This window comes from Chaetodon trifascialis, chromosome 23, assembly GCF_039877785.1.
Source record: "Chaetodon trifascialis isolate fChaTrf1 chromosome 23, fChaTrf1.hap1, whole genome shotgun sequence".
Classification (NCBI taxonomy): Eukaryota; Metazoa; Chordata; class Actinopteri; order Chaetodontiformes; family Chaetodontidae; genus Chaetodon; species Chaetodon trifascialis.
The window spans coordinates 2886046-2908710 of NC_092078.1; the positions used below are offsets into that span (position 1 = coordinate 2886046).

Sequence of the window (22665 nt, forward strand, 5' to 3'; positions counted from 1 at the left end):
GTCAACCTGCTCGGATATTGCTGATTTGGTCCGTTAAGTAAGCTACATAGTCAAATTTTCTGTTTTAATTGTGTTCATTGTTGATGTACGATCAGGAGTCTGCACAGGGTATTTTATTTGCCCTTCCTGTGTCTGATTCCCTGTCTAGCTTTATGTGCTCTGTGTGCTCGGTATCAAAAATACCCTAAACGCGAATGCTCAGTGGAGCTGAGCAGAGCGGTGTGCCTGGTGTAATTGTAAGCATTGTCTTGAATGGCCATGATCAGCTCCGCCGGCCATTTGTCGGATGGAATGCAGCTGTGCCCATTGGGATTTGGGGATTAGGTAAGTTTGGAGACCAGTTGAATGATCATATTATGAAACCTTTTTTTTTTCCCCAAAAATTGCCATTGGATTAAGGCTGTCACACTGTCAATCAGGAAATCCTGTTTTGTTTTTCAATATGTATAATTCCATCCTGCAACAGTACCTAACCTTCAGCCCAGTAAATTAGGATTTGGAGTACATACTGGAATCATTCATGACCAGCATTCAGCACCATTTTTCAGACTCATCTGAATTGTCCAGTGTGATCTAATTTGACATTATGAAATGGAAAGTGGAGTTGTGAGATGTTAAATTTTGCAGTTTGTTTTGCTTGTTTACTGGTTCCAGCCTCAGTTGTTGCTCACCAGAAATGAGCTTAGAAAGGAAATAACTCTGTCTGTTTTCTAGATGGTTCCTGTTAACTGCAATGACCCCATTTCCTCTCTTAATCTGTGCTGTGTTGTTTTCATTTGTCTCTGTTCTTTCTTGCTAGTGAAGACCAGGCAGTGAAATTGACAGAATGACTGTGTATCCAACAGGAACCACCAGAGTGAACAATTCAAGACACAGCCTTCCAGATGATGGATTTTACCCATCCAAGAAGCTGAAGTCCAGTCCCACTCAATAATTCCCTCTTTTGTGTTTTTAACTTTTCAGCTTTGCATTGCTATCAGCGCGTTGTGCCTCTTCTCCTTCTCCAGTGCCCCCAACGAGCCCTCCACCTGGAGGGCTCCCAGGGAGCTTGCTGCTGATTGGCCAACAAGCTGCCTCTTGCAGTTGGTTCAACTGAATGTCCAGCTAGCACTGACACAGAACGCTTTTGCTGTTTGCAGCTGAGCTGCCACCTTTCCAGCCAACTTCAACCCACCTGCTCACTGCATACCTGCAGTACCCCCTTCCCCAACTGCTGTGACCATCAATCTCCTTAACCTTCTGAAGATCGCAAACACCATGTCCCGTCCCCCGTATAACCCGTATGACTCTGGGGACCAAAGTTCCACCCAGAGGCAATATGAACTGTCCAGTATACAAGCAGAGAGGGACCCTCGGAGAGCATCTTCCCGTCTGGGATCTGAGTCCAGCTTCAGCTCCTCCAGAGCCTCCTCTGCGATTCCTGCCAACTCTCGGGGAATGATCCCATCACTGATGTCTTTGTCGACCAGCTACAAGCCAGAACAGACTAGGGCTGTAATGGATGAGGACATAGGGAGGTCGATTGACATGCATATTAGCAGAGCCAGAGAGGAGATAAGGCTTCTCGACAAAGCAATGCATCAGCCCATAGACCAGGGCACTCGCCTTACCACCACTCAAAGCAATGAATTTCGCTCCTCAGGCACACGGATGGCCTCTTACCCAGTGTCCTCAACCTCTGCCTCCCAAGGACGTAAGCCCTTGGACGAAGAAAGTAGCTCCTTAGACTGGTCGTCGAGCTACAAAAGGACCACTCCTGATGACTCTAAATTTTATTCTTCTTCTGCTTCATCTGACTATGGAAGTGGTGGTGACGGTAGGTTTAATGCCCCCAGTAAAAGAGACCATGAAATGCAGTCCATTCCAGGCTTAAGTGATTATGACTCGACAGTGCTGGACAGACCTGCAGCCTCTACAGAATCCAGTCGACCCAAGTACACCTCTGAATCAGCTGCTAGCATTCTTCTGCAGTTTGGACTTGAGAAAGAGGACCTGGAACATCTTATCTCTTTCCCTGAAGACCAGATCACTCCTGCAAACTTGCCATTCATCTTGCGCCAAATCCGCCTTCATAAGACCAAGAGGGCTACTCCAGAAGTTCAACCAAACCCCTACCCTGAACCCCAACCCACCAGAAGATTGGGTGGAATAAAACGTGACACTTTGAGTACTTCTGGAGGGGCAGATATGTGCCTGGAAGAAATGTCATCAGCTGTTCGACCAACTAAAGTGATTGACTACGGACATACTGGCAAATATACTTTAGGGGTTGGGGATGAAATTGGAAGGACCAGTGGCAGTAGATCTGACAGTGGTGGGAGTGGAAGTATGTTGCTGATGGACACTCATGATAGCAGCAGACACAGTCAAGAACTGCTGCAAAAAAATACAACAGAGATAAAAAGCAGCGCCTTTGGTTCTTCACGTGAGCAGGCGAGTTCTGTTACAGGTCTCAGCTCTTCGTACAGTTCAGTACTGAACACTGGGACTCCCCCAACCCATAATCAGACCAAGCGATTACAGACCCAACCAAACCAGACTTCTCAAACAGTCTTTAGCTCTTTCTCACTGCCAAAGAAAGACACAGACATCAGAGTTCTGAAATCTGAAGCCTCCAAACCTGCACCGCTGAGCAAACCAAAAGCAGATCGTCAGTCACTGTTTGAAACCCAGTCACCTGGCACTGTGTTCCGTGATGTGCACCCTGGCCGACCTGGCCTTATGCTTATTGGCAGTAATGATGCCAGTGGCAATAAAGATCAGAGCAAAGCTCGAGCTAAAGGGTCAGCAGTTGCTGAGCAGAAGAAAAAGCAGCAGCAGATGCAGCAGCCAATGCAGCAGCACCAGATGCAGCAGCAGCGACAGATGCAGAAGCAGCCTGTGGAGCAGAGGCAGCAGCAATCGAAGCAGCAGATGCAGCTGCAATCGAAGCAGCAGACGCACCAGATGCAGCAGACGCAGCAGCAGACGCGCCAGATGCAGCAGATACAGCAGCAATCAAACCAGCAGACGCAGCAGATGCAGCAGACGCAGCAGACGCAGAACCAGCCGGTTTCACAGATGGGGCAACCAATTTGGTCAACAATATTTTCTGCAGCAAAATCACTTCCCCCTGCTTCTTTCATACCCAGCATTGCTGATGCCTCATTGGCCATGCAGCGACCATTGCTGCCCATTGTTATTCCTCCAGCTCTGCATCAGCCAGCCCCGAACCTGATGAACCTCATTAATATGATGGTGCCGTCTTCCAACAAGCAGCCTCCAGTAAAGCCTGCAGTCTCCAACCGGCAGCCGTCAGCTGCCATGATGCAAGACTATGCAGCAGCCTCGCCGAAAATCTTTCCACATACCTGTTGTCTGTGTAACAAAGAATGTACTCGTATGAAGGTGAGTGGAAGACTGTGCTCTGTTCTTTGAATGACAAAAACTGTTAGATTATCATTGTCTAGTTTAAACAGGTGAAGTCGGTGGCATGGAACGGCCATCGCCAGATTTAAAGTAACTAATGACTGTTTCCTTAGATAAAATTTGATGAAATGTGGCCAACTTCTAAACTGTTGTTGAAAACAGAACCAAGGGCTTACAAGACATGATGCGGGCCAATCTGCAAATCTGAAACACGAATGCATCAGAGGATGATGGAAGATGGAGGTTTCCCTTTTGTCATTTTTGAGTTTTGTCCCACCGTTTATAATCAGTTTGAAATTTCTACCCTTTTCCCCACTATTGGAGCTATAAGTAAAGTATTTTGTAACTTTACTTTTTTTTGTATTACTGGCAATTATTATGGAACCAACCACCCCTCGCCCCCCCTTATGTATATTTATGTCCCCAAAAGGAGTTCCAGTCACTACAGTTACTGTGTCCCTGAAGCCACCTGCAACCATCACATTTCCTGAAACACCGGAAGTTTGTGACCACCTGTCTTTGATTATTTTGCTCCTTTTGAGACACCACATTTAACATTTTGGCTCATTAAAAGAAAGGCACACCAGCTTCTACCTCTCCCCAGTGTCAGCACCCTCCTGCCTCAGACGTCTCAGCTTGTGTGGCTTTGTCCTGATCCAGACTTGATAGTGACCGCTGTGACCTTGAGCAGACCTGAAGGAACTCCATGATACCACAGACGACTGAAATCCCAAACATCAGATTATCAAAGACGCAAGAAGAAGAACTGTTATTTTGGTTGTTTATGGTCCTGTTTTTGTCATATTTCTTGATGACGACTTCTTGATGACGACCCCAAAGTCAAGTTGACTTTGAAGTCAGCTGTAATTTTCAAGGAAAGAGTTGCCAAAGTGCGAAAGGATTTAATATCCTTAGTAATTTTGGCAATTCACATTTGCGTTCACATTTATTTTGTCGCTCCTCTTTGGCTTATACCAAAGCCATGATTAAAACGCAACTTCTAACTGACTGTCTCAGCCACCCAACTGGAGTCTGGTTTGTCGGTTGAAGATTTAAAGAAATACCATCCATACATTGTGTTCTTGTAGACTTGCTCTTTTAATATCAACACAAACTGCAACTTCTTTGTACGAGAGCAGAGATATTGAACTCAGCACTTGGAGCAACGGTTTGAAGGTTGCTACAATGTTGAAAAAAAGATCTCTGTTTTGTCAGTCACAAAAATGGCAGTTGAGATATTGAAGCAGATAGCAGCGACTGATGGTGATCGTATCTAAGTGCTTTGTGTCTGCTGTTCTGACGACTAGGACTGGATCTCCCACCAGAACACCAACCTTCACCTTAAGAACTGCAAACTCCTGCGAACACGGTCAGTCTTTGTACATTTAACTTTCTCTTCAAAGGTTGTTATTTTCTGACAATTGTTGCCTTTTTTTTTCTGAATGCTTTTGGAGAATGCCCACCAAGGATGTACCAACATGCTGTAGAGGAAACAGACAGAAAAAGAGAAATTGTAATACTTTAAGCAACTTCACGTCCTGCATCAGATAAAATTGTGGAGCTCGTGTCCGACTTCATAAATTCTTTGAGAATGTGTTGTTTGAGATATATCCTGTGGTTTTACAGTTACAATTTGCAGAATCTGTACAGTTTCTTGGTATCCTTTGACTTTGGGAGCATCACCTGAAGTCATCCCCGTTATGATCACCAACTTCAACGGAAAAACCTTTTGTTGTCAGATTTCATTTCACTGTAGATGTTGTTTATTACCTCATTGTTATTTGTATGTATTGATTATTTGATGTTTTTTTTTAACTCTTTTTTTTAAAGTTTTTGTTTGTTTTTCCCTACAGATACCCAGAGTGGGATGGTGAGGTAGCACTTGGGTCCAGGTAAATTTCTTAAGATACTTAGACACATAGCCAATACCGGTTGGTTTCTTTGCTCACACTGGGGAAATCAGTTGACTGGTGACGACATGGAGCTCATACTCTGAGGCTACTTCCTCAGAGTTTACAGAAAAAGAGAAAGGCAGCGTTACTTTGTCCATTCTGTATCATAAAAAGAAATAAAATGGAGCCATAGATCTTCCAGTCTGAAAGATGGAGACGGTTCGGTGTGTAAAATATTACTCCAATAATACCTTTGCTACAAGCTCACAACGGCTGATAATGGATCCCTTCACAGCAGCCATGAGGGAAATCAGGCTGAGCGACAGTTCAAAGACACCTGACCAGAACTTCTGGTATACCAGAATTGCAAAAACCTGAGAGCCATATCATTCAGATTAATGATCAAGTATTCTGACCACACTCAAACTGTATGTCAGCTGACAGTTGATCTGGCAGAAATTTGTCCAGAATCTGAAATTGGTCCAGGCCAACAAATTCTAAGCTGTAATCCGTCCAGATCTTTTCGTTTTCAGACATGTAGCAAACCCACCAGTTGTCAACGAGTATCCTTCACCTCTGCTTTTCTTGTCCATTGCTCTCTTCAGTGCTGCAATTCCAGATGCCTCTCCCTCCACCTCCACAAAGACTTCCCAACATCGTCACCAGAAATCCAGGCATGGAAGCCGCTCCCATTCCCGTTCCCGCTCCCATTCCCGTTCCCGTTCCAGCTCCCGCTCATCCAGCCGTCGTCACCACCGGAGCTCGGAGGATAGAAGGGAGAGACGCAGGAGCCGGTCACGATCGCCATACAGCTCCAGATACACTAGCAGGTCTGTCCCACACAGTTTCTGATATGAGCAGTAACATTGGTGAACAAAGGAGATGCCGCTGACCACCAGAGTGGAACATTACCAAATATGTTCCTGCAGGACATTAAAACGAATCTGAATCAATATTAATTTTAGCTTCTTTGAATTTGTCACTAGATTTGAGAAATGTAGACTTGGGGTGAATTGTTTGACTGCCATTTATTGAATTCTTATTGATTAATTGAGTTATAAAATGATCTCATGCGTCCTTTGTTCAGGTCCAGGTCTAGTTCTCGCTCTCGATCTCGATCTCGATCTCCACGGTACAACCGCCCGGCCTCCTCCCGCTATCGCTCACGTTCAAGGAGCCCCGAGAGACGATCGTCACCGAGGAGGAGAAACGAGAATCGGTCCTCATCAAGGAGGAGAGACGAGAGACGATCGTCTCCGAGGAGGAGAGACGAGAGACGATCGTCTCCGAGGAGGAGAGACGAGAGGCGATCCTCATCAAGGAAGAGAGACGAGAGACGATCATCCCCGAGGAGGAGAGACGAGAGGCGATCATCTCCGAGGAGGAGCCGTGAAAGAAGATCTTCTCCGAGGAGGAGCCGTGAGGGGCGGTCGTCCACAGAAAGGTCATCCCCTCAACGAAAGAAGTCCAGCAGTCCAGAGAGACTGGCTAGGAAACTACTGGAAACAACAGGTTTGAGAAATTTTTAAGACCTTCTGGACTTTGCAGAGACTGTGTTTAAAGACTTATGCCTGGAGGCATTATGTTTTTGGGTTGACCATACGTAGAGTGACAAATTGACATTTGCCTAAATTGCTCAGATTAAAATGTGTTATAATAATCTGCACATTTATTATGCATGAATGATAATTACAAATTAAAGGAGATGTTAAATGATGGGCTGCACGGTGGCGCAGCAGGTAGTGCGCGTGCCTCACAGCAAGAAGGTTGCCAGTTCGATCCCTGGGTCAGGCGGGGCCTTTCTGTGTGAAGTTTGCATGTTCTTCCCGTGCATGCGTGGGTTCCCTCCGGGTACTCCGGCTTCTTCCCACAGACCAAAAACATGCTCATTAGGTTAATTGATGACTCTAAATTGTCCGTAGGTGTGAGTGTGAGTGTGAATGTTTGTTTGTCCTTGCATGTGGCCCTGCAATCGGCTGGCGACCGGTTCAGGGTGTACCCCGCCTCTCGCCCGCAACCCCGAAAGGGATAGGCGGTATAGATAATGGATGGACGGATGGATTTTAAATGATTAGATTTTAGATGATTAGAGTTTTCTTGCCTACTAGGAAGAAGCTGTGCTTCCTTTGTATGTACAGATGTATTTTAACCTGTAAGCCAAGTAGAAAAGATGGTAAAAACTCATGAAGTAACAAGCAAGAAAGTAGAAACACTTAACAGTAGTATGATTAACTCATCGGTTGATCTTATAATGGAGACTCTTTATGAGACTTTGCATCTACCAGAATGTTGCAGTTTTGTCTTATGTTCTTTTTGTCTTCGTCCCTCTAGCTGTCCAGTCTCTGTCAAAGCAGTCTGACCTGGAGGCCGTGGTTAAAAGTCTGGCTCCTGCCTTAATCGCCGAACTAGCCAAGATGAAGTCCTCCTCTTCCTCAACCTCCTCCGCTACAGGAAAGGAGTCAACTTCAAAGTCGTCTAAAGGAAAGCCCAGCCTGCCGAAGAGTGAGGCAAGTTCTTCCTCAAAGAATAAGGTGTGCGTGCGTGCGTGCGTGCGTGCGTGCGTGCGTGCGTGCGTGCGTGCGTGCGTTCGTGCGTTCGTTCGTGCGTGCGTTCGTGCGTGCGTTCGTGCGTGGGACGAGTTTCCTCAAAGACTAAATGGAAGGTTATTGTTTGTTGCCTCATGCGAGCAGACACATGATGTTGGCTGACATTAAAGTTTGACGGGACATTTTTGACACAGATGCATTTTTGTCTGTCTCCTGTTCGTTATGACCAACACTATACAGGATCTCACTTTGAGTTTCTCTCTCTCTGTCTCTCTCTCTTTGCTCAGTCTGGCAAACCTCCAACCATGGTGGAACTGGAAGGAATTCAGAGTTCTTTGTCTCACAATGATGTGACCGCTGCTGTGGAGCACTTTGGAAAAACCAAGTCAGTTGTGCTGTATCGGTCCACACTGCAGGTGTGTATAGACAGTGAAGAGCGTGTTTGGTGTTTCTTCAAAGTTTGCTAATGCTTTGCCTTTTCACAGTATGCAAGGTATAGTACAGAATTTGTCAGAGCCCAAGGTGTGACATGATGTTGAGCTAATCACAGAAAAACCCCAGAGGCAATCAGGTTTACTATCAAAGAAAAAGAGGATTTAACAAAACCAGCAACCCCCCACATTTGAGAAGCCTGTATTTTTGTTAAAATGTTTGAAGCAATTACTCTGTTATTGACTGTATGTAGATGTAATGTCCCCAAAAGTGATGAAAACCTAACGTGTGTGTGTGTGTGTGTGTGTGTGTGTGTGTGTGTGTGTGTGTGTGTGTGTGTGTGTGTGTGTGTGTGTGTGTGTGTGTGTGTGTGTGTGTGTGTGTGCGCGCGTGTGTGTGTGTGGACATTTAGGCAATTGTGTGTTTCGAGAAAGAGGAAGACGCGAAGAAACTGAAGAGCATGAAGAGCCTCGACGTTAAAGGAATCCAGATCAGTGTTGTCAGAGAGAAGGTAGTACACTTCCTGTCTGTCTTCCTCTGTCCTCGTAAATGTACACATTAACATTTGAGGTAAGATAAACTGCATTGAGTATAAAGATTATATTGCCTCGAGAAGCATGGCTCAGTTTCTCAATGGAAGATTTTGTATAGCACGTGTAAGATATGGATGATGATATACAGTGTTTTCATACTATTGCACGTTAGAAAATACATGACAGTAAAAAATATATAATTAAAGTAGTAATGCTGGAGGTAAACAGTTTGACAGCTGTTGGAATGAAGGAACTGCGATAGCAGCAGTCTTCTACTGAAGGAGCTGCTCAAGCCCCCCACCGTCTCATGCAGGGGGTGGGAGGGGCGGTCCGTGATTGACATCAGCTTGGCTAATATCCTCCTCCCTCCCACCACCTCGATGGTTTCCAGAGAGCAGTCCAGGACAGAGCCAGCCCTCCTGACCACTTTGTTTAGTCTGTCCCTGTCAGAGCTATCGCAGCCCCAGCAGACCGCTGCATAGAAAACTGCAGATGCCACCACAGTCATCAAATGTTCTGAACAGTGCCCTCAGTGTCCTCAGCAAGTGGAGACAACTCGTACAGAACATCTGTGTTGTTTGACCAGACCAGTTTGTGGTTTAGGTGAACACTCGGCCACAATCTCAGTGTCCCAGCCCTGGACATTTGTCTGCTGTAATGTGGTCACATTGTCAATAAGCAGATTCACTTAAACTAACACATTTCCATTTGTTTGTTTACAGGAGACTGATTCAAAGGAGCAAAAGAAGCCTCCTGAGGAGTAAGACATGTTTCATACAAACCCTCCTCAGCGATGGAGGGTTTTATCTCTATTTGGCAATGTATAAAGACAAATATTATTTTCTCCTGTTTGACCCATGTGACTCTCTTTTGTTCACAGAAAACCTGACACAGCCGGTGTCTCCAAACCTCAAAATGCTCCAAAATCCAAAACCACCACCACCACTGCTAAAAAGGTTCTTCCTCCCACAGCTGGCACACAGTCTTTACCGTCTGCAGCCAAAAAAGCTGCAAAAGGCAAACTCACCAATCAGAAAGTTGCAGCTAAAGGCTCAGTTAAAGGCCCAACGACTGTCGCTAAATCAAAAGTGTTGGTTTCCAAAGCGAAAAACATCTCAACCAAGCAGGTAGCTAAAACAGTAAAAACGGGAAAGCTCCCTGCGAAGGGAACTGTGAAAAAAGTCGTGGTAAAGCAAAAAGCATCCCCAGGATCCAAGTCCACAGCTGACGACTCTGAACAAAAAGCTGTAAGTGAAAAAACCAGTGTTAAAGAATCTGTGGTGGTGCTGAAAGAGACAGCCGAGGGTGACGAAACCGAAAAGGTGGCAGCGTCTGAAGCTCAGCATCAAGCTAAACCTGCTGAGGACGCTGAACCAATGGAGCTTGGGGAGGCAGGAGGTGAAGTGGCAGAGCCCATGGAAGATGGAAGCTGTGCTGAAGGTGAAGGCAAAAAACCAACAGCTACAGAGGCTGTGCCAGAAAATTCAGACAAACCCAAAGAGACTGGACCACCAGCCAGTACAGTGGAGACCAGATCAGCAGAAGACTCCAGCAAAGCTTCACCACAGGTCCAGGAAAGCACCCTGTCAGAACCAGAGTCCACCGCACCAGGACCAGAGGCCAAGACAGAGGCTTCACAAACGCAACAGCAAGCAGCTGTGGAGGCAAAGGTGGAGACAAGAACAATGCAAGAAGGTATGTTGGAGACCTTTTTAATGGATGGATGGTGAAGTACATTAAATTAGGCATGTGGTGTTGACATCAAAGAAAAGAAGAAAAAGCTGGCAATTGTCTATATTTTTTGCTATTGTTAACAAATCGCACAAAAAGACCAAATCCAGCAACCCAGCTGTACTTCATGAAATATGGGGTTATTTATTGGTGTCGACCTGGATCCAACAGATATATACATAAAGAAGGAAGGGCGGATGATGATCTTTCAAAATCCTGACATTCGTCCTTAATTGAATCTTTCAAAGATCCTGAAGCTGTAGTGAAGACACAAACGGATTCTGCATCAGCAAACGATGCGTCTGAGCGGACAGCTGGAGCAGCGTCCACGCCGTCTTCGACTGCAGACACCCCTCTGACTGTCGGCGAGATGGTAGAAAAACACCTGCATCGAGACACAATATGTAAGAAATCCAAGAAAGAGGCTGTTTGTCTGTGTGTCATCAGAATTTTACCACACATTTCACATTTTCTTTCTTTCTTTCACAGCTTCTATCACAACCAGAACTCGCCACTCATCAAAAGTAGGTTTCAACAGACCACTTATATAAAGTATGACAGTATTTACAAATGCAGTTTTCCTGAAGGAGCTTGTTCTGTTCTTGTCTGCCATCGGCTGTGCTGTCAGTTATTCAATCATTCTGTGTGTGATTGCAGGCTTTTGGGAGACATAACAGATATAATGAATTAAAATTAGGGTTGTTGACATCAGTCACTGCTGTATGAAACAGACTCTTTCTTTTCTGTTTCCAGTTTTTTCACCTTGGGAAGAAGCTGTTGCTCATAACCGGACTGCCGAAGTATCAGGATGGCTGCTACACAGAGGACGACATTGTCAAACTGCTCACGCCATTTGGGTTTGAACACACAGATGAAAGCATCTATGTTGTTCCTCAGACGGGCATGGTAGGCTCCAGGTTTGGTTTATTAGCTTCATGTGTCTACTGCTGCTTTTTACTCTTTGATTCAAAGAACTGATTCGTTGCAGAATTGCAATACCTTCATTCTTTTTCTAAATTCAAGAGGAGCTCTGCAAGAATTAGACGCACTTCCTTGGATCCTGTGCATCATTTATCATGAGTTTTAAATACTTTTTGATGTACAGTATTCATACACCACAGGTGGCGATATGACACTGAATTAACATTGAATGATGTAACAATAAGTAGTAACATAAAGAAGTAAAGTAAAAGTAATAATACATTTTTGTTTCTGGATTTGCTTTCAGGCCTTCGTCGTGATGCCGTTAGTGGAGAAGTTGCCCAGCATCCTAAAGCAAGACATTGTTTTCAAAGGGTCTAAAATCCATTGCCACGTAGTCACCAACGGCATTACGATGACACCGGTGAGCATGTGCATGACTCTGTTTTTATGTATGCATGTTCCCGCTCCATAGATTCAATCATTAAAAGTCATCGCGGTCTTCTGTTGATGTATAGAAAACTGGAGCATGTATTTTCTGATTTTGACTGTATAATCAGAGTTGGACCAGATTTCAATATTTTAAAAAAGTATCAATAAATTCTATTTATTTTAAGACATAAAAACTCACCGTGGTTCACATTTATGATGTTTATCTATGTAAACAAAGACACGCTGAGCTGAGAGGACGTTGCATTTTAATGTTGTCTACTCTGATGTTTCTCTTTTAGGTTGGCTTTTATAAATCACTGATGAGGCTGATGAAGTCTGTAAGTTACGCACACACACCGCCTCTCACACACAAACACACTTAATTCCTCATCACCCTTAAACCATCATGCTCGTTTTCAGGGTCACGCTTAAATTTCAGGTGTCGACTAGAGTATGTTTGCATGCTTTAATGTTTAAAAAACACAGTATTTCTCTGACGGTCTGTTGCATCAACACTGCTCCTGGTCTGAACCCCCTTTAGCTCAGTCCTCCTCCAGGCCCCCCACCCAAATCGGACTGAGCCAGCACCGCTCCTTTTCCTTCTTTTCTCACTTAAAATTTGAGAGGACATCTTAATTCCTCTGTTTGTCTCACCAAAGTAGATTTTTATCATGATAAACTATCAACAGTGGTGTAAGACTGTGAGGTCATGTGTGTGTGTCCTCTACTCAAATCTTTGTTTCGATTGTCCACTTCCTGTCCTCGATGCAGCCTGTGCTTGATGATGGATCCAAAACAGTCTTCATCAGGAACATTTCACCGAGTGAGGTCCGGGACCTCCGGGAAGCTTTGAGAAAAATCCGTTCTGTCACGAACTTCCTGCCTCTCCTCAACAAGGTAGAAACAAAGACGTACAGGTGCTTCTGTTGAAGTGCCTTTGCAGAAGACTTCCTGTTGGTCTGACCTGTCTCGTATGTGTGTGCGTGTGATTGTGCGTTCCAGGTCTTCATCGAGTTTGAGTCTGTTGGTGATGCGGATTGGCTCGGATTTTGGTACGGTGTCCTGAAAGAAGCCCCCAGATGTAAAGTCCACAGGCTGAATATACCAAGCAGCACCACTACAGCACTACGTAAGTCTCTGTTTTAGCAATAAAAATCAGTCATGTACGTTATGGTGTTATACTGTTAGCTTTATGTTTACTTTACTGTTCTGTTGCTCTTCACATATATTCAAAATTACATTTCGTCTTTTTTCGTGCAGCACCAAAACTGCCAGGGAACACTCTGCCAGACAGCAAGGATGTTGTTGCTGGGGCAGTTCTCCCACCAATAGAATTTGGCGTTCCACAGGGCAGCATTTCACCATTTTGGGTCACCATAAGAACTAGTCCCTTCCTGTTCCCGACCGTTTCTCCTTGGTTCATCATCCCAGGTAAGGCGGACGGTTCTTTTTACGTCATCATCACCAAATTTACCACGTTAGCTCATTCAGTAAGTTTGCATTTGTTCACTTTTACCTCCAAGATCACCTGACAGTCAGAGGAAACGACGACATTGAGGTAAGCCCACTGATGTGATCTGTATCTTTGATGGTGTATTTGTTCGAATTGCCCACTTCTCCCTCACATTTGTTCTTACAGTACATCCTGATTTTCGAATTTCCATGTTTTTGCTCCTCTTAAATCCTGATCCGCTCTGACGTCACATGAATTACACTCTGGGCTTTGAATGTTGTGTTTTCAAGGAGGCCGGTCATCGTGGTTCCGTGTTTCCCACCATCATGTTGACTGGTTTGCCTGAGGGAAACTATGAGTATGAAGATGTGGCCAGCCTGGTTTTGCCGTATTTCCCCAAACAGAACCGTCGCTCCCTGCACTACAACGTGATGGTCTTACCGCTGCAGAGGAGGGTAAGGAGCACAGGCACAAACATTACTGTAATTAATGTCAAATGAAGCTGCACTGCTTGAATTCAACTGTTTTCCCCTGTGTTTCCACTCTTCACCTCCAGGCCTTTGTGTTTTTTGCTGATTGGACGTCGTGCTGCGATTGTGTCCGAGATCACATCAGAAAGCCATTTTCTGTCAAAGGCTCCAGGCTCTGCGTCCACTTCGTCTTGCAAGACATGAATCCTGGATCCAGTGAGGTATGGATGCTGGGAAAGACACCAGAGGGCGCCCTCTGGGCTGTAACGCTGTCAGCATCAGGATGTTGGTGTGAAATCCAAAATGTTTGAAATGTAGATATAATTGAAAACATGTTTTCACAGCTTCTATGACGATCCATGACTTGTAATGTTTTTGCAGGAAGTGATGTACAAGAGTCTGATGAAGTGGAGCAACACCGTGAGTCATTAATCATTTCTGTAAATCTTTTGTCAAGTTAAAGCAGATATTTCACCCTTAACGCCAACTATTATTGCTCTTCAGGGAGTTCCAGAGTCAAAGTCTCTGGAGGAGCGTTTGCTGTGTGTGGAAATTTCTGAGGCGTCTGTACACGTTGTCAGGGTCGTCATGGAAGCGGTGGCCTCCATCGCAACCGTTGTCGGCTTCCTGCCGCTCGCCAACAGGGTACAAGAACACAAACATCCGCACTGTTCACTCATTTGAATGTTGAGAGACCTGAAGTGTCGGGGCATCTCCATCTGGCAACTTTTTGAAACTACATTTTCTATTCAGAATCTTGTTCGCATCCAATTCGACGTTTCGCACTTGACATCCACACAAATCGCTAGCCTACTCTTTTACAGCTAGCAAGCAGACAAGACCAAACACATGCTTGGGGCATGCCTATTGTTTTGTTTCCGGTTTACAATTGGATCCTGTATTTTTTCTTATGTTACTAGCAGTGGCCACAGCTTATAAAAAACTACAAGTTCACTAGGTGACAAAGAGCGTTAATCGCGTGATAAAAAAATAACGCCATTAAAATTGATCTGCGTTAATGCGTTAACGCGATATTTTTGACAGCACTAGTCGAAAATATTGAATGAAAGCATTTTTGCTTGAAAAATGCTGAAGAATGTTGAAAAGGGTATCCAATTTTCTGCAAATTCAAATGTGCAACCACATCTGCTGGCAGCTTGTGTGGATTTTCTCCGTTATATATCAGCAAATTTGTCGCACACCTTTGCGTACATCCGTTTTGCTTGAATATACTAGAACTTGACAAACAATGGATTCTCATGGCTTGTTGCTGCTTGTCCTTCATCTGTCCCTCCTCTCTGTCTTTTCACTCTCTTTGTCTCTGACTGTCGCTCTACCTCAGATATGCGTTGAGATGGCTAACTCCAGCGGTGTAAAGCAGGTGGTGGAGAAATGCAAGACTTTCACTCCGGACTCTAATAGCAAGCGTGTAGCTTGGTACGCATGTGTCCTTCTGTCAGTGAGGGGAATGAAGTGGGGCTTCATTAGTTTTATAATTGCATCTGTGTTTCTGCACAGTCTTCATGAAAGCAGTTTGCCTCTGTATGTATGAATGTATTTTTTCATTTTTAATCCCCCGTCCTCAGACCCAAACTGACCAACTCTTTTTCTCTCTCCAGGAGTAAAGTTAAGCGTTTTGAGAGGTGAGTGTGTTGCTTTGGAATTGACTCTTAACCAGTTAAAAACCAACAAGACAGGTTTTAGCCACCAAATTAAATGCCTAAATTTAATTTGGTGACACAATAAATTGTGCCCCAGAGTTCAAGATGAGTCATGACAAATAGTGTGCAACAATATTAAACAGAAACATATTCGTCTTAAACCAAGATATGACAGAACATTTAACTCAGGTTCATTGGATGACTCACAGTCCTTTTCTTGTTTTAATTTTAGTTTGAAAAGTGTAAAATGGCGTCTGCGAAAAGCAAGCAAGATCACAATAAAGTCTCAAACCCCGACTCCTCCTTCTGGAGGGTCACAAACCAGTGACCCTCTTGGATCCACCATGTCTCAGCCCGTCACAGCAGGACCAAGTGCTGGTGCCTCAAGTGATGCATCAATAGAGGTGGACGGTGAGAAATCAGGAACTGAGATCGTCATGGACTCCACTGCTTCCAGCCCTGCCCCCTCAGACACAGCGCTCACGCCTAACGAAGACTTTGTAGAACTTCCTCAGATTGACCCAGAAATTTTCAAGGTCCTCACAGCAGCAGTTCACCAGCACAGACTCTCCCGAGCGAGCAGGTCCCACAGTGAGGCGGAGGTGAGGCCTGGCTTTAAATCTCACTCAATATTTACATTTGTTTGTCATGTGTGCAGGGAATGAAACCCTCAACCACGATCACATGATTTTCTCTGACACCTCTTCCAGCAGTTGATCTGATTGCCTTGTTTTAGTGATCTAACCTTCCTTCTTTTCCGTCCATCCAGGGTCAGGATGATTTTACAGATGAAACTTTTCCTTCGGACGCCTGTTTGTTTGATGAACAAAGTTTCAACATGGATGACTTTGTCACTGTTGATGAAGTCGGTGATGATGTGGAAGACACAAGCCGTGAGCCACATGGCTCCTCCCCATCTTCCTCCAGAGCGAGACGAAAGAGGCAAAACTCAGGTAGCAAACAGACGTCAGCAAGGTCTTCGAAAGACTCGAAAAGCACAGCATCGTCCTCATCCAAGTCAACAAAAGGTTCAAGCTCTTCTAGCTCAAGCTCTGCGTCACCAAAAAAGTCCACACACTCATCTGAGCCCACCAAACCCTCATCCTCTGCCAAGCCCTCCTCTTCTCCACCATCTACTGAAACAACCTTCCTTCCTGGTCAGAAAACACAACAGAGCAAGACAAAATCTCCATCCAAAGCATCAAACACTGCATCCTCTGGTCGTAGTACCCTCTCATCATCCACTACACGTGAAAGAGAAAAGATAACATCAGCAGCGGCTGTCGAGGCATCAACAGAAACTCATCTGGAGCCACTTAGAGAAGAAGTAAAAGCCACAGAGGGCGCAGTGGCAAAGTCTGACCACAAAGTGTCAGCAGAGAGCAATGCTGCAGAGACTCTTCAGGCAGAGACCAAAATGGGAACAGAGATGCATCCACCTCCACCGGGACATGGAGAAGAGCTGAGCCAAGGCCAGAGTCAGGAGATTGATTTGAACGTCAGCACAATCAGCGACCAGAAGAAAAGCGAAGAGGATGTTGACAAACACACAGAGGAGGAGGAGGATGGTGAAACTTACCAAATCCTCGACTCATTTGATGATCAAACAGATGAACAGATGGAGGGCAGCTCTGAAACCCAGCGAACTGGACCTGAGGAAGGTCAGACTCTGCATGAGGAGAGCTATCAGGACCTGGACAGTGCAGACAACAAAGGCAACGCCCACCCAGAGGAGGACAGTGACATGGAAGTGGATGGTTCTTTCCAAGTGTTAGACAGTGTTGCTGAAAACCAAGAAGCTTCAAGTCAAGAGGACAGTTGCATTGTCCAAGATGACAGGTCCACAGCAAAGCAAGTGTCTGAGGAAGATGCAACTCCGGTAGATGACAAATCTGATGCTAAATTTGTAGTTAAAGATGCAATGGACAAAGATCAAGAGACAAATAACAAAGATAATTTCCAAGTGTTAGATAAAGGTAGCACACAAGCTCCAAGGGTCAAGGGAGATGGGAAGAAGAAAAGTCAAAAAGAAGAAGAGGACAAAGGGAAAGCTGAATCCTGCAAAGCCTCCAAAGATGAGAAAAATGTTGATGACCAAGTCCCAGATGAAGACCAGCCTCAGAACAGGACCGAGAAAGGGGAGGTGACTGCCAGAAAAGATGAAGGACCATCAAAGAGGAGTGGGGCCACTACCACAGAATCCAAAGGTGAAGAGAAAGAGAAATCACCAAAGAAAGAGGACAGGACAGTTAAAAAATATCAGACACGGAAGAAGATGGACACCACTGCAGAGGTCTCTAAAAAAGACAAAGACACTGAAGAGGCCACTGAGGAGGTGGTGTACAAGATAGTAGATTCTGTGGGAGACGAACTGGTTCAAGATGGTACCACCACAGAAAGGTCTGGTCGAAGAAGGAGTGCAAGAGGAAAGAAAGAGGATAAGATTGACTCTGTCAAGGACGAGGCTGCAGATGATGAACCAACAGTCCCAACAAAATCTACCAGAGGAAGAAGGGAAAGAACAAGTAAGAAAGATGCTTTAACTGAGGAAACAACAACAGACGACACGCCAACAAGAAGGAGGCCCACTCCTGCCAGAGAGTCGCAAGAAGGAAACAGGGAAAAAATACTGAAGAAAGAGGAGAAAGCCCCTTCAAAACACAGCACACCAACAAAGAAGAGTGACATTGTCGTAAAGGAGGAGGATGCTACCAATGAAACGTTGGACTCTGTGGAGGACAAGGTTGTTAAGGAAGATCGACCCGCTCCAGCACGAAAAAGGGGAAGACCAAGGAAAGAGGTTAAAACAACTAAAAGAGACACTGGGACATTGAAGAAGGCAGACAAAGAGGCATCTGAAACAGTGGCCGATGAAAAGGAGGTGACATATCAGATCCTTGATTCTGTGGAGGACGAGACGGTTGACAATCATGATGACAAGCAAACCAAGAACATTGCATCTCTCTCAGGATCAACCAAAAATGAAGACGAGGAGGAAGAGCCCACGTATCAGATCGTAGATTCTCTGGAAGATGATCAAGACGAGCTGACGTCCACAGAGGTGTCTGATAGAGGGAGGAAGGAAGAACGAAATGAAACTCCTACAAAAGAAGAGGTGTCAGCTGAAAAAGGAGAAACACCAACATGTGGTAGCAAAGCTGTGGAAGAGTCTGAAAAAATGGTCGTCCAGGAGGAGAGTCTGTATCAGATAGTGGATGATTTGGAGGAAGCACCTGATGACCCATCTGCTGCAGAAGAGTCTGGTAGAAGAAATAAGGACAGAACGTCCCCAAGGAGGATCAGGGAGGGAGAAGAGAGGAAGCAAAGGAACCAGAGCAGCAGCAGAGGAGGTGACGGGGCAGGGACGAGGAAGGCGAAGGAAAATGAGGAGAAGGTGGAGGTAGACAGCTCAGAGCTGGTGACTCTGGATGAGGTGGGAGCAGATGAAGCCAGAGAGGAAGGAGCGCAGGAGAGCCGAGACTGGGATGGGGAGATCACGGAGGGAGAGCTGCAGGCACTCGTCACTCTGGATGAGTTCGTAGAAGAAGAGGAGGATGGAAAGGTAGAGGGAGGCGAGCAGGAGACCCGCCCACTCAGCCAGGAGGACGAATCAGTGGACTCCTTAAACCCAGAGGTAAAGAGTACGATTGAAATACAAGTGTTAAATTACCGTGAACCAAAAAATTAGACAACACAAATACAGAAACGCTGACGTTTGTCTGATGTTGTGTCTGTTTTCAGACTTTGGTGACTTTAGATGAAGCAACCGGTGATGAGGAAGAGAAGCCGGACGAAGAGCAAGCTGAGAAAACATCAAGCTCTGCCAAACGCAAACACATTGACACAGGTGTGTGTGTCAGCACATAGTGCAATCAGTACATCAGCGCTGAGTTTGACTCAAATGTGTCTCTGTTGCATTTACACTCATTTTTTTTTTTACATAAGACATCTGATCCATCCAGATGCATGAAGAGACTAAGTGTAAATGTGGTTGTGAAGACGAGGGTTAAAACTGCGAGGGGATGAAGTTTTTTTAAGCAGACTCTGTTTGTCCCATGGAGGCAAATGATAAATATGTGGTCCAGGTTGCAGCTCATCTTTCTGTCATGTAAGCAAAAGCTATATCCATAAAGGTTTATTTAAAATGCACTGTCCCCTTTATACCCTCCAAAATGGGAGCCATAATTGTTTGTAAACAAAGTTTCTGTGTTTGTTGGAAACTTTCTTTTTTGTCCTGTTGCAGAGGAAAGTATGAACTTTGTGACGGTCGATGAGGAGGAAGAGGAGGAAAAGGAAGTGAAAACAACCAGGACAAGAGGCCGACCCAAGAAGAGAGCCAGACCAACTCCTGGTAACACCCTCATACACGCCTTTGGCTTCACTGTTTTCTAAAACATGAAACTTGATTCGTTAATTTGTTTTCCTCATTTGTTGGCTCAACCCGATCCATTGTCTTTAACCACAGTGAGAAAATCTACCAGAGGGAAAAAAGTCAACACAAAAGACGAGACAGAAGAAGAAAAGGAACCAGCTGATGTCCTGCCTCCCTCATCGCTCGATGCCTCGTCGTCACTGGACAAAGATCCGTCTACGCTGTCGAGTGACGGCCAGCCGGAGATCCAGAAGACGGAGGCGGAGGTGGAAGCAGCGAGCCAAGCCGACGTCAATGCTGCCTCTGCTGGGCAGGAGCTGCAGCCGGAGCACCCTGAGAACCAGACACTGGAGCGATGTGTGGAGGAAGGAGAGGAGGAGAAGGAAGCATGGAGCAGGATGGACTCTAAAGGTACTCTCTCCAAAGTGGATGCAAATTGTAGACACTTATTTCACAAGTAGGGCTGCAATTACATCGATCACTGATGTATTTAGTGAATAAAATGTCGCAGTTGAAGTCTTCAGATTGCTTGTTTTGTCAGACTAACTGTCCTTAAATCCTCCCAAAGTGTTTCCCTATCAAAGAAAACAAAGAAAAGCAGCAAATTAGAGGAGCTGCAGCTGATGAATTTTCCTTGAAACTTCAAACAGCTTTGTGTGATCGTCGGGGCTCAAACCATAAACAGATTGTTGTTTCCTTCTCCAGCTGTGAGTAAACTGAGGAGGGAGCTCGTCGGACCCGAAGCAAAGAGATCTCGTTCTCAGTCTCCTTGTGTCACCACTGACTTGAAATTGCCGGCATTCAAACCCAACACCCCCCTCGGTGAGACACACACACACTAACACACTCTAATTTCATTAGAAACCGACAAGAGACCTAAATGTTCTTGTTTCACTGTCTCCCTCTGCAGGTCAGGAGTTTGTCGTCCCCAAATCAGGATATTTCTGTAACCTCTGCTCTGTCTTCTACCTGAGCGAGAGCGCCGCCAAGGACGTCCACTGCAGCGGCCAGAGACACTACGACAACCTGCAGGTACACACAGACACACGCACAAAAACACACACCGAAACACACACTTGGCCTCACGTTGTTTGTGTTCTCCCCTTTCTTTCTTCAGAAACATTACCGGAAGCTTCAGCAGAAACCAGCAAGAAGTTCAACACAGAGTGCTCACGGCTCCGTTTCTGATTGATCCAGACTTCAACTAACGGTTTATGTATTGATTTTCTTAGAAACATGTAAATGATAATGCTGGACAGCTTATGTCATTGTGGCTAACTGCCATCGTTTTTCATGTAAATGATATCAGTTATACACCTGTTGTAGTAACTAATAAATACTTGAGTGTGAATTTCCCAGTTGGGATTCAGACTCCCTCCAGCTCTGCAGTGTCTGTTTGTTTGGTCATCCTGTACAAACAAGAGTAAAGTCTTTCACACTGTGAGCGTGTTTCCTGTTTTCATTTTCAGTTCAGACTCCTGAATGGAAACACTGGAAGTCCAACAAATTCAAAATATCTGAAGAAAGCAGCTCTGCTTGGCTGTGCAACATGTGACTAAAGCATCAGATGTTAATGTGAGGAAGGTTACAGGTTACACACGCGTCATATTTCCAGCATGTTTTCTTCATTGGTTTCATTCCTTTGAGCTTTGACTGGAGGTCTTTTGATTGTCTCCTTGTCCTCTCTTCGCCAGCTGTTTGTCACAATGTGTCAAACCGTAATGCAGTGTGTTGTTTTAGTAAGAGACCGAATTTCAAACCACAAAGGACCATCCATCCATCGTCTATACCCGACCATCCCTTTTCGGTAACCAGTTTACCTTTAGGTTATCATTGGGCCATTGACCTTCTTTAACAGCCTCCTATTCTTAGCTGGTGTTGACCTAGTGACAGTGCAGCCTCAGGGCACTTTTTTTTTTCTTTTTCCTCAAGATTTGTTCTAAATTACACCATTATTTCTCAATTTATTGTTCATTTCTTTTTTAAAAAGATTAATAAACACAATCTTTAGTGGTGAATGCATAATATAACATTACAGGATCATAACATGCGACAATATGGTTATTGAGTGTACTTTATCAGAACATAGCAAGATTATAAGAACATGTTCTTCATCTGTAAAATCATGGTAAGTTTCTAAGAACACTTCATTTATCAGCAATCACACATGAATATGAGGTATAAGAAAGTATGACGCTAAGAGAATACACACTGAAGGCCACTGGTAGCCAGTAGGCCATATGAGACTACTAGGATGAACCTATTTACCCAAAGAGCTAGCCACAAAGACACCCGTGCTTGAGCCATAGGAACGTCTCTGAAGGCCCTTGGCAGGTGTGTTGACCGTAATACTCTCCGGGGTTGATGTGTCCATGACCCCAGTTGGTAAAAAAATGTTTGGGTTGTTTTTTTGTCTTAAAATAGATCAAGTAAACATAATGAAGAGACATTTTCAAAAAATATTATTTTTTTAGTAGTTTTTAGGGTTCGTTGCCATATGGCAACACCGTACCATAATGGAAAGTAATGAAAACAAGAGAGTTTTGTTTAAAATTGTATATAACATTTATTTTAAAACTCATGTTTTAGTATAAACAATCCCCAGTAGCCTGAACAGTTAATAATACATCTCATGTGAAATAAAAGCTTTTAAAAAGACATTGGAAGAATTGGAAGAATACTCCTGCTCTTCTTCCACACCAGCCCTTTAGCTTTTACCGTTTCCTGTGGAGGAGGTGGACCTAGAAAACAAGCAAATATCCTTAGTAAATATTCTTAGTTTAATGCAATACATAAATAGAGGCTGGAACATGA

General features: G+C 44.7%; 2 protein-coding genes across 2 annotated transcripts in view; one reads left to right on the forward strand and one right to left on the reverse strand.

Annotated features, from left to right (window-relative positions):
• Nucleotides 1-22665, reverse strand: part of stk26 (serine/threonine protein kinase 26) — a 378991-nt gene that overhangs the window by 118793 nt on the left and 237533 nt on the right. The window lies entirely within an intron of this gene.
• On the forward strand, nt 410-21294 carry LOC139351756 (uncharacterized). Its single transcript, XM_070993761.1, has 33 exons — nt 410-3387; nt 4716-4777; nt 5262-5300; nt 5906-6130; nt 6388-6812; nt 7632-7831; nt 8691-8789; nt 9534-9571; nt 9692-10506; nt 10791-10946; nt 11032-11066; nt 11171-11187; nt 11274-11448; nt 11771-11887; nt 12195-12233; nt 12667-12792; nt 12898-13024; nt 13156-13326; nt 13419-13453; nt 13639-13803; nt 13905-14039; nt 14200-14238; nt 14323-14463; nt 15161-15255; nt 15438-15461; nt 15712-16081; nt 16249-19113; nt 19221-19326; nt 19723-19830; nt 19945-20262; nt 20557-20673; nt 20762-20883; nt 20969-21294. Exons 1-33 carry the CDS (start codon nt 1258-1260, stop codon nt 21041-21043), a joined length of 9711 nt encoding a protein of 3236 aa, XP_070849862.1. The 5' UTR covers nt 410-1257; the 3' UTR covers nt 21044-21294.

What these genes read in the sequence shown, in the direction of transcription:
- LOC139351756 (XM_070993761.1), top strand. Translation starts at nt 1,258, where the DNA reads ATGTCCCGTCCCCCGTATAACCCGTATGACTCTGGGGACCAAAGTTCC. An exon ending in TTGTTCCTCAGACGGGCATG is followed by an intron (nt 11,449 to 11,770) that starts GTAGGCTCCAGG and finishes ATTTGCTTTCAG; the next exon opens with GCCTTCGTCGTGATGCCGTT. An exon ending in CAAACCCAACACCCCCCTCG is followed by an intron (nt 20,674 to 20,761) that starts GTGAGACACACA and finishes CTCCCTCTGCAG; the next exon opens with GTCAGGAGTTTGTCGTCCCC.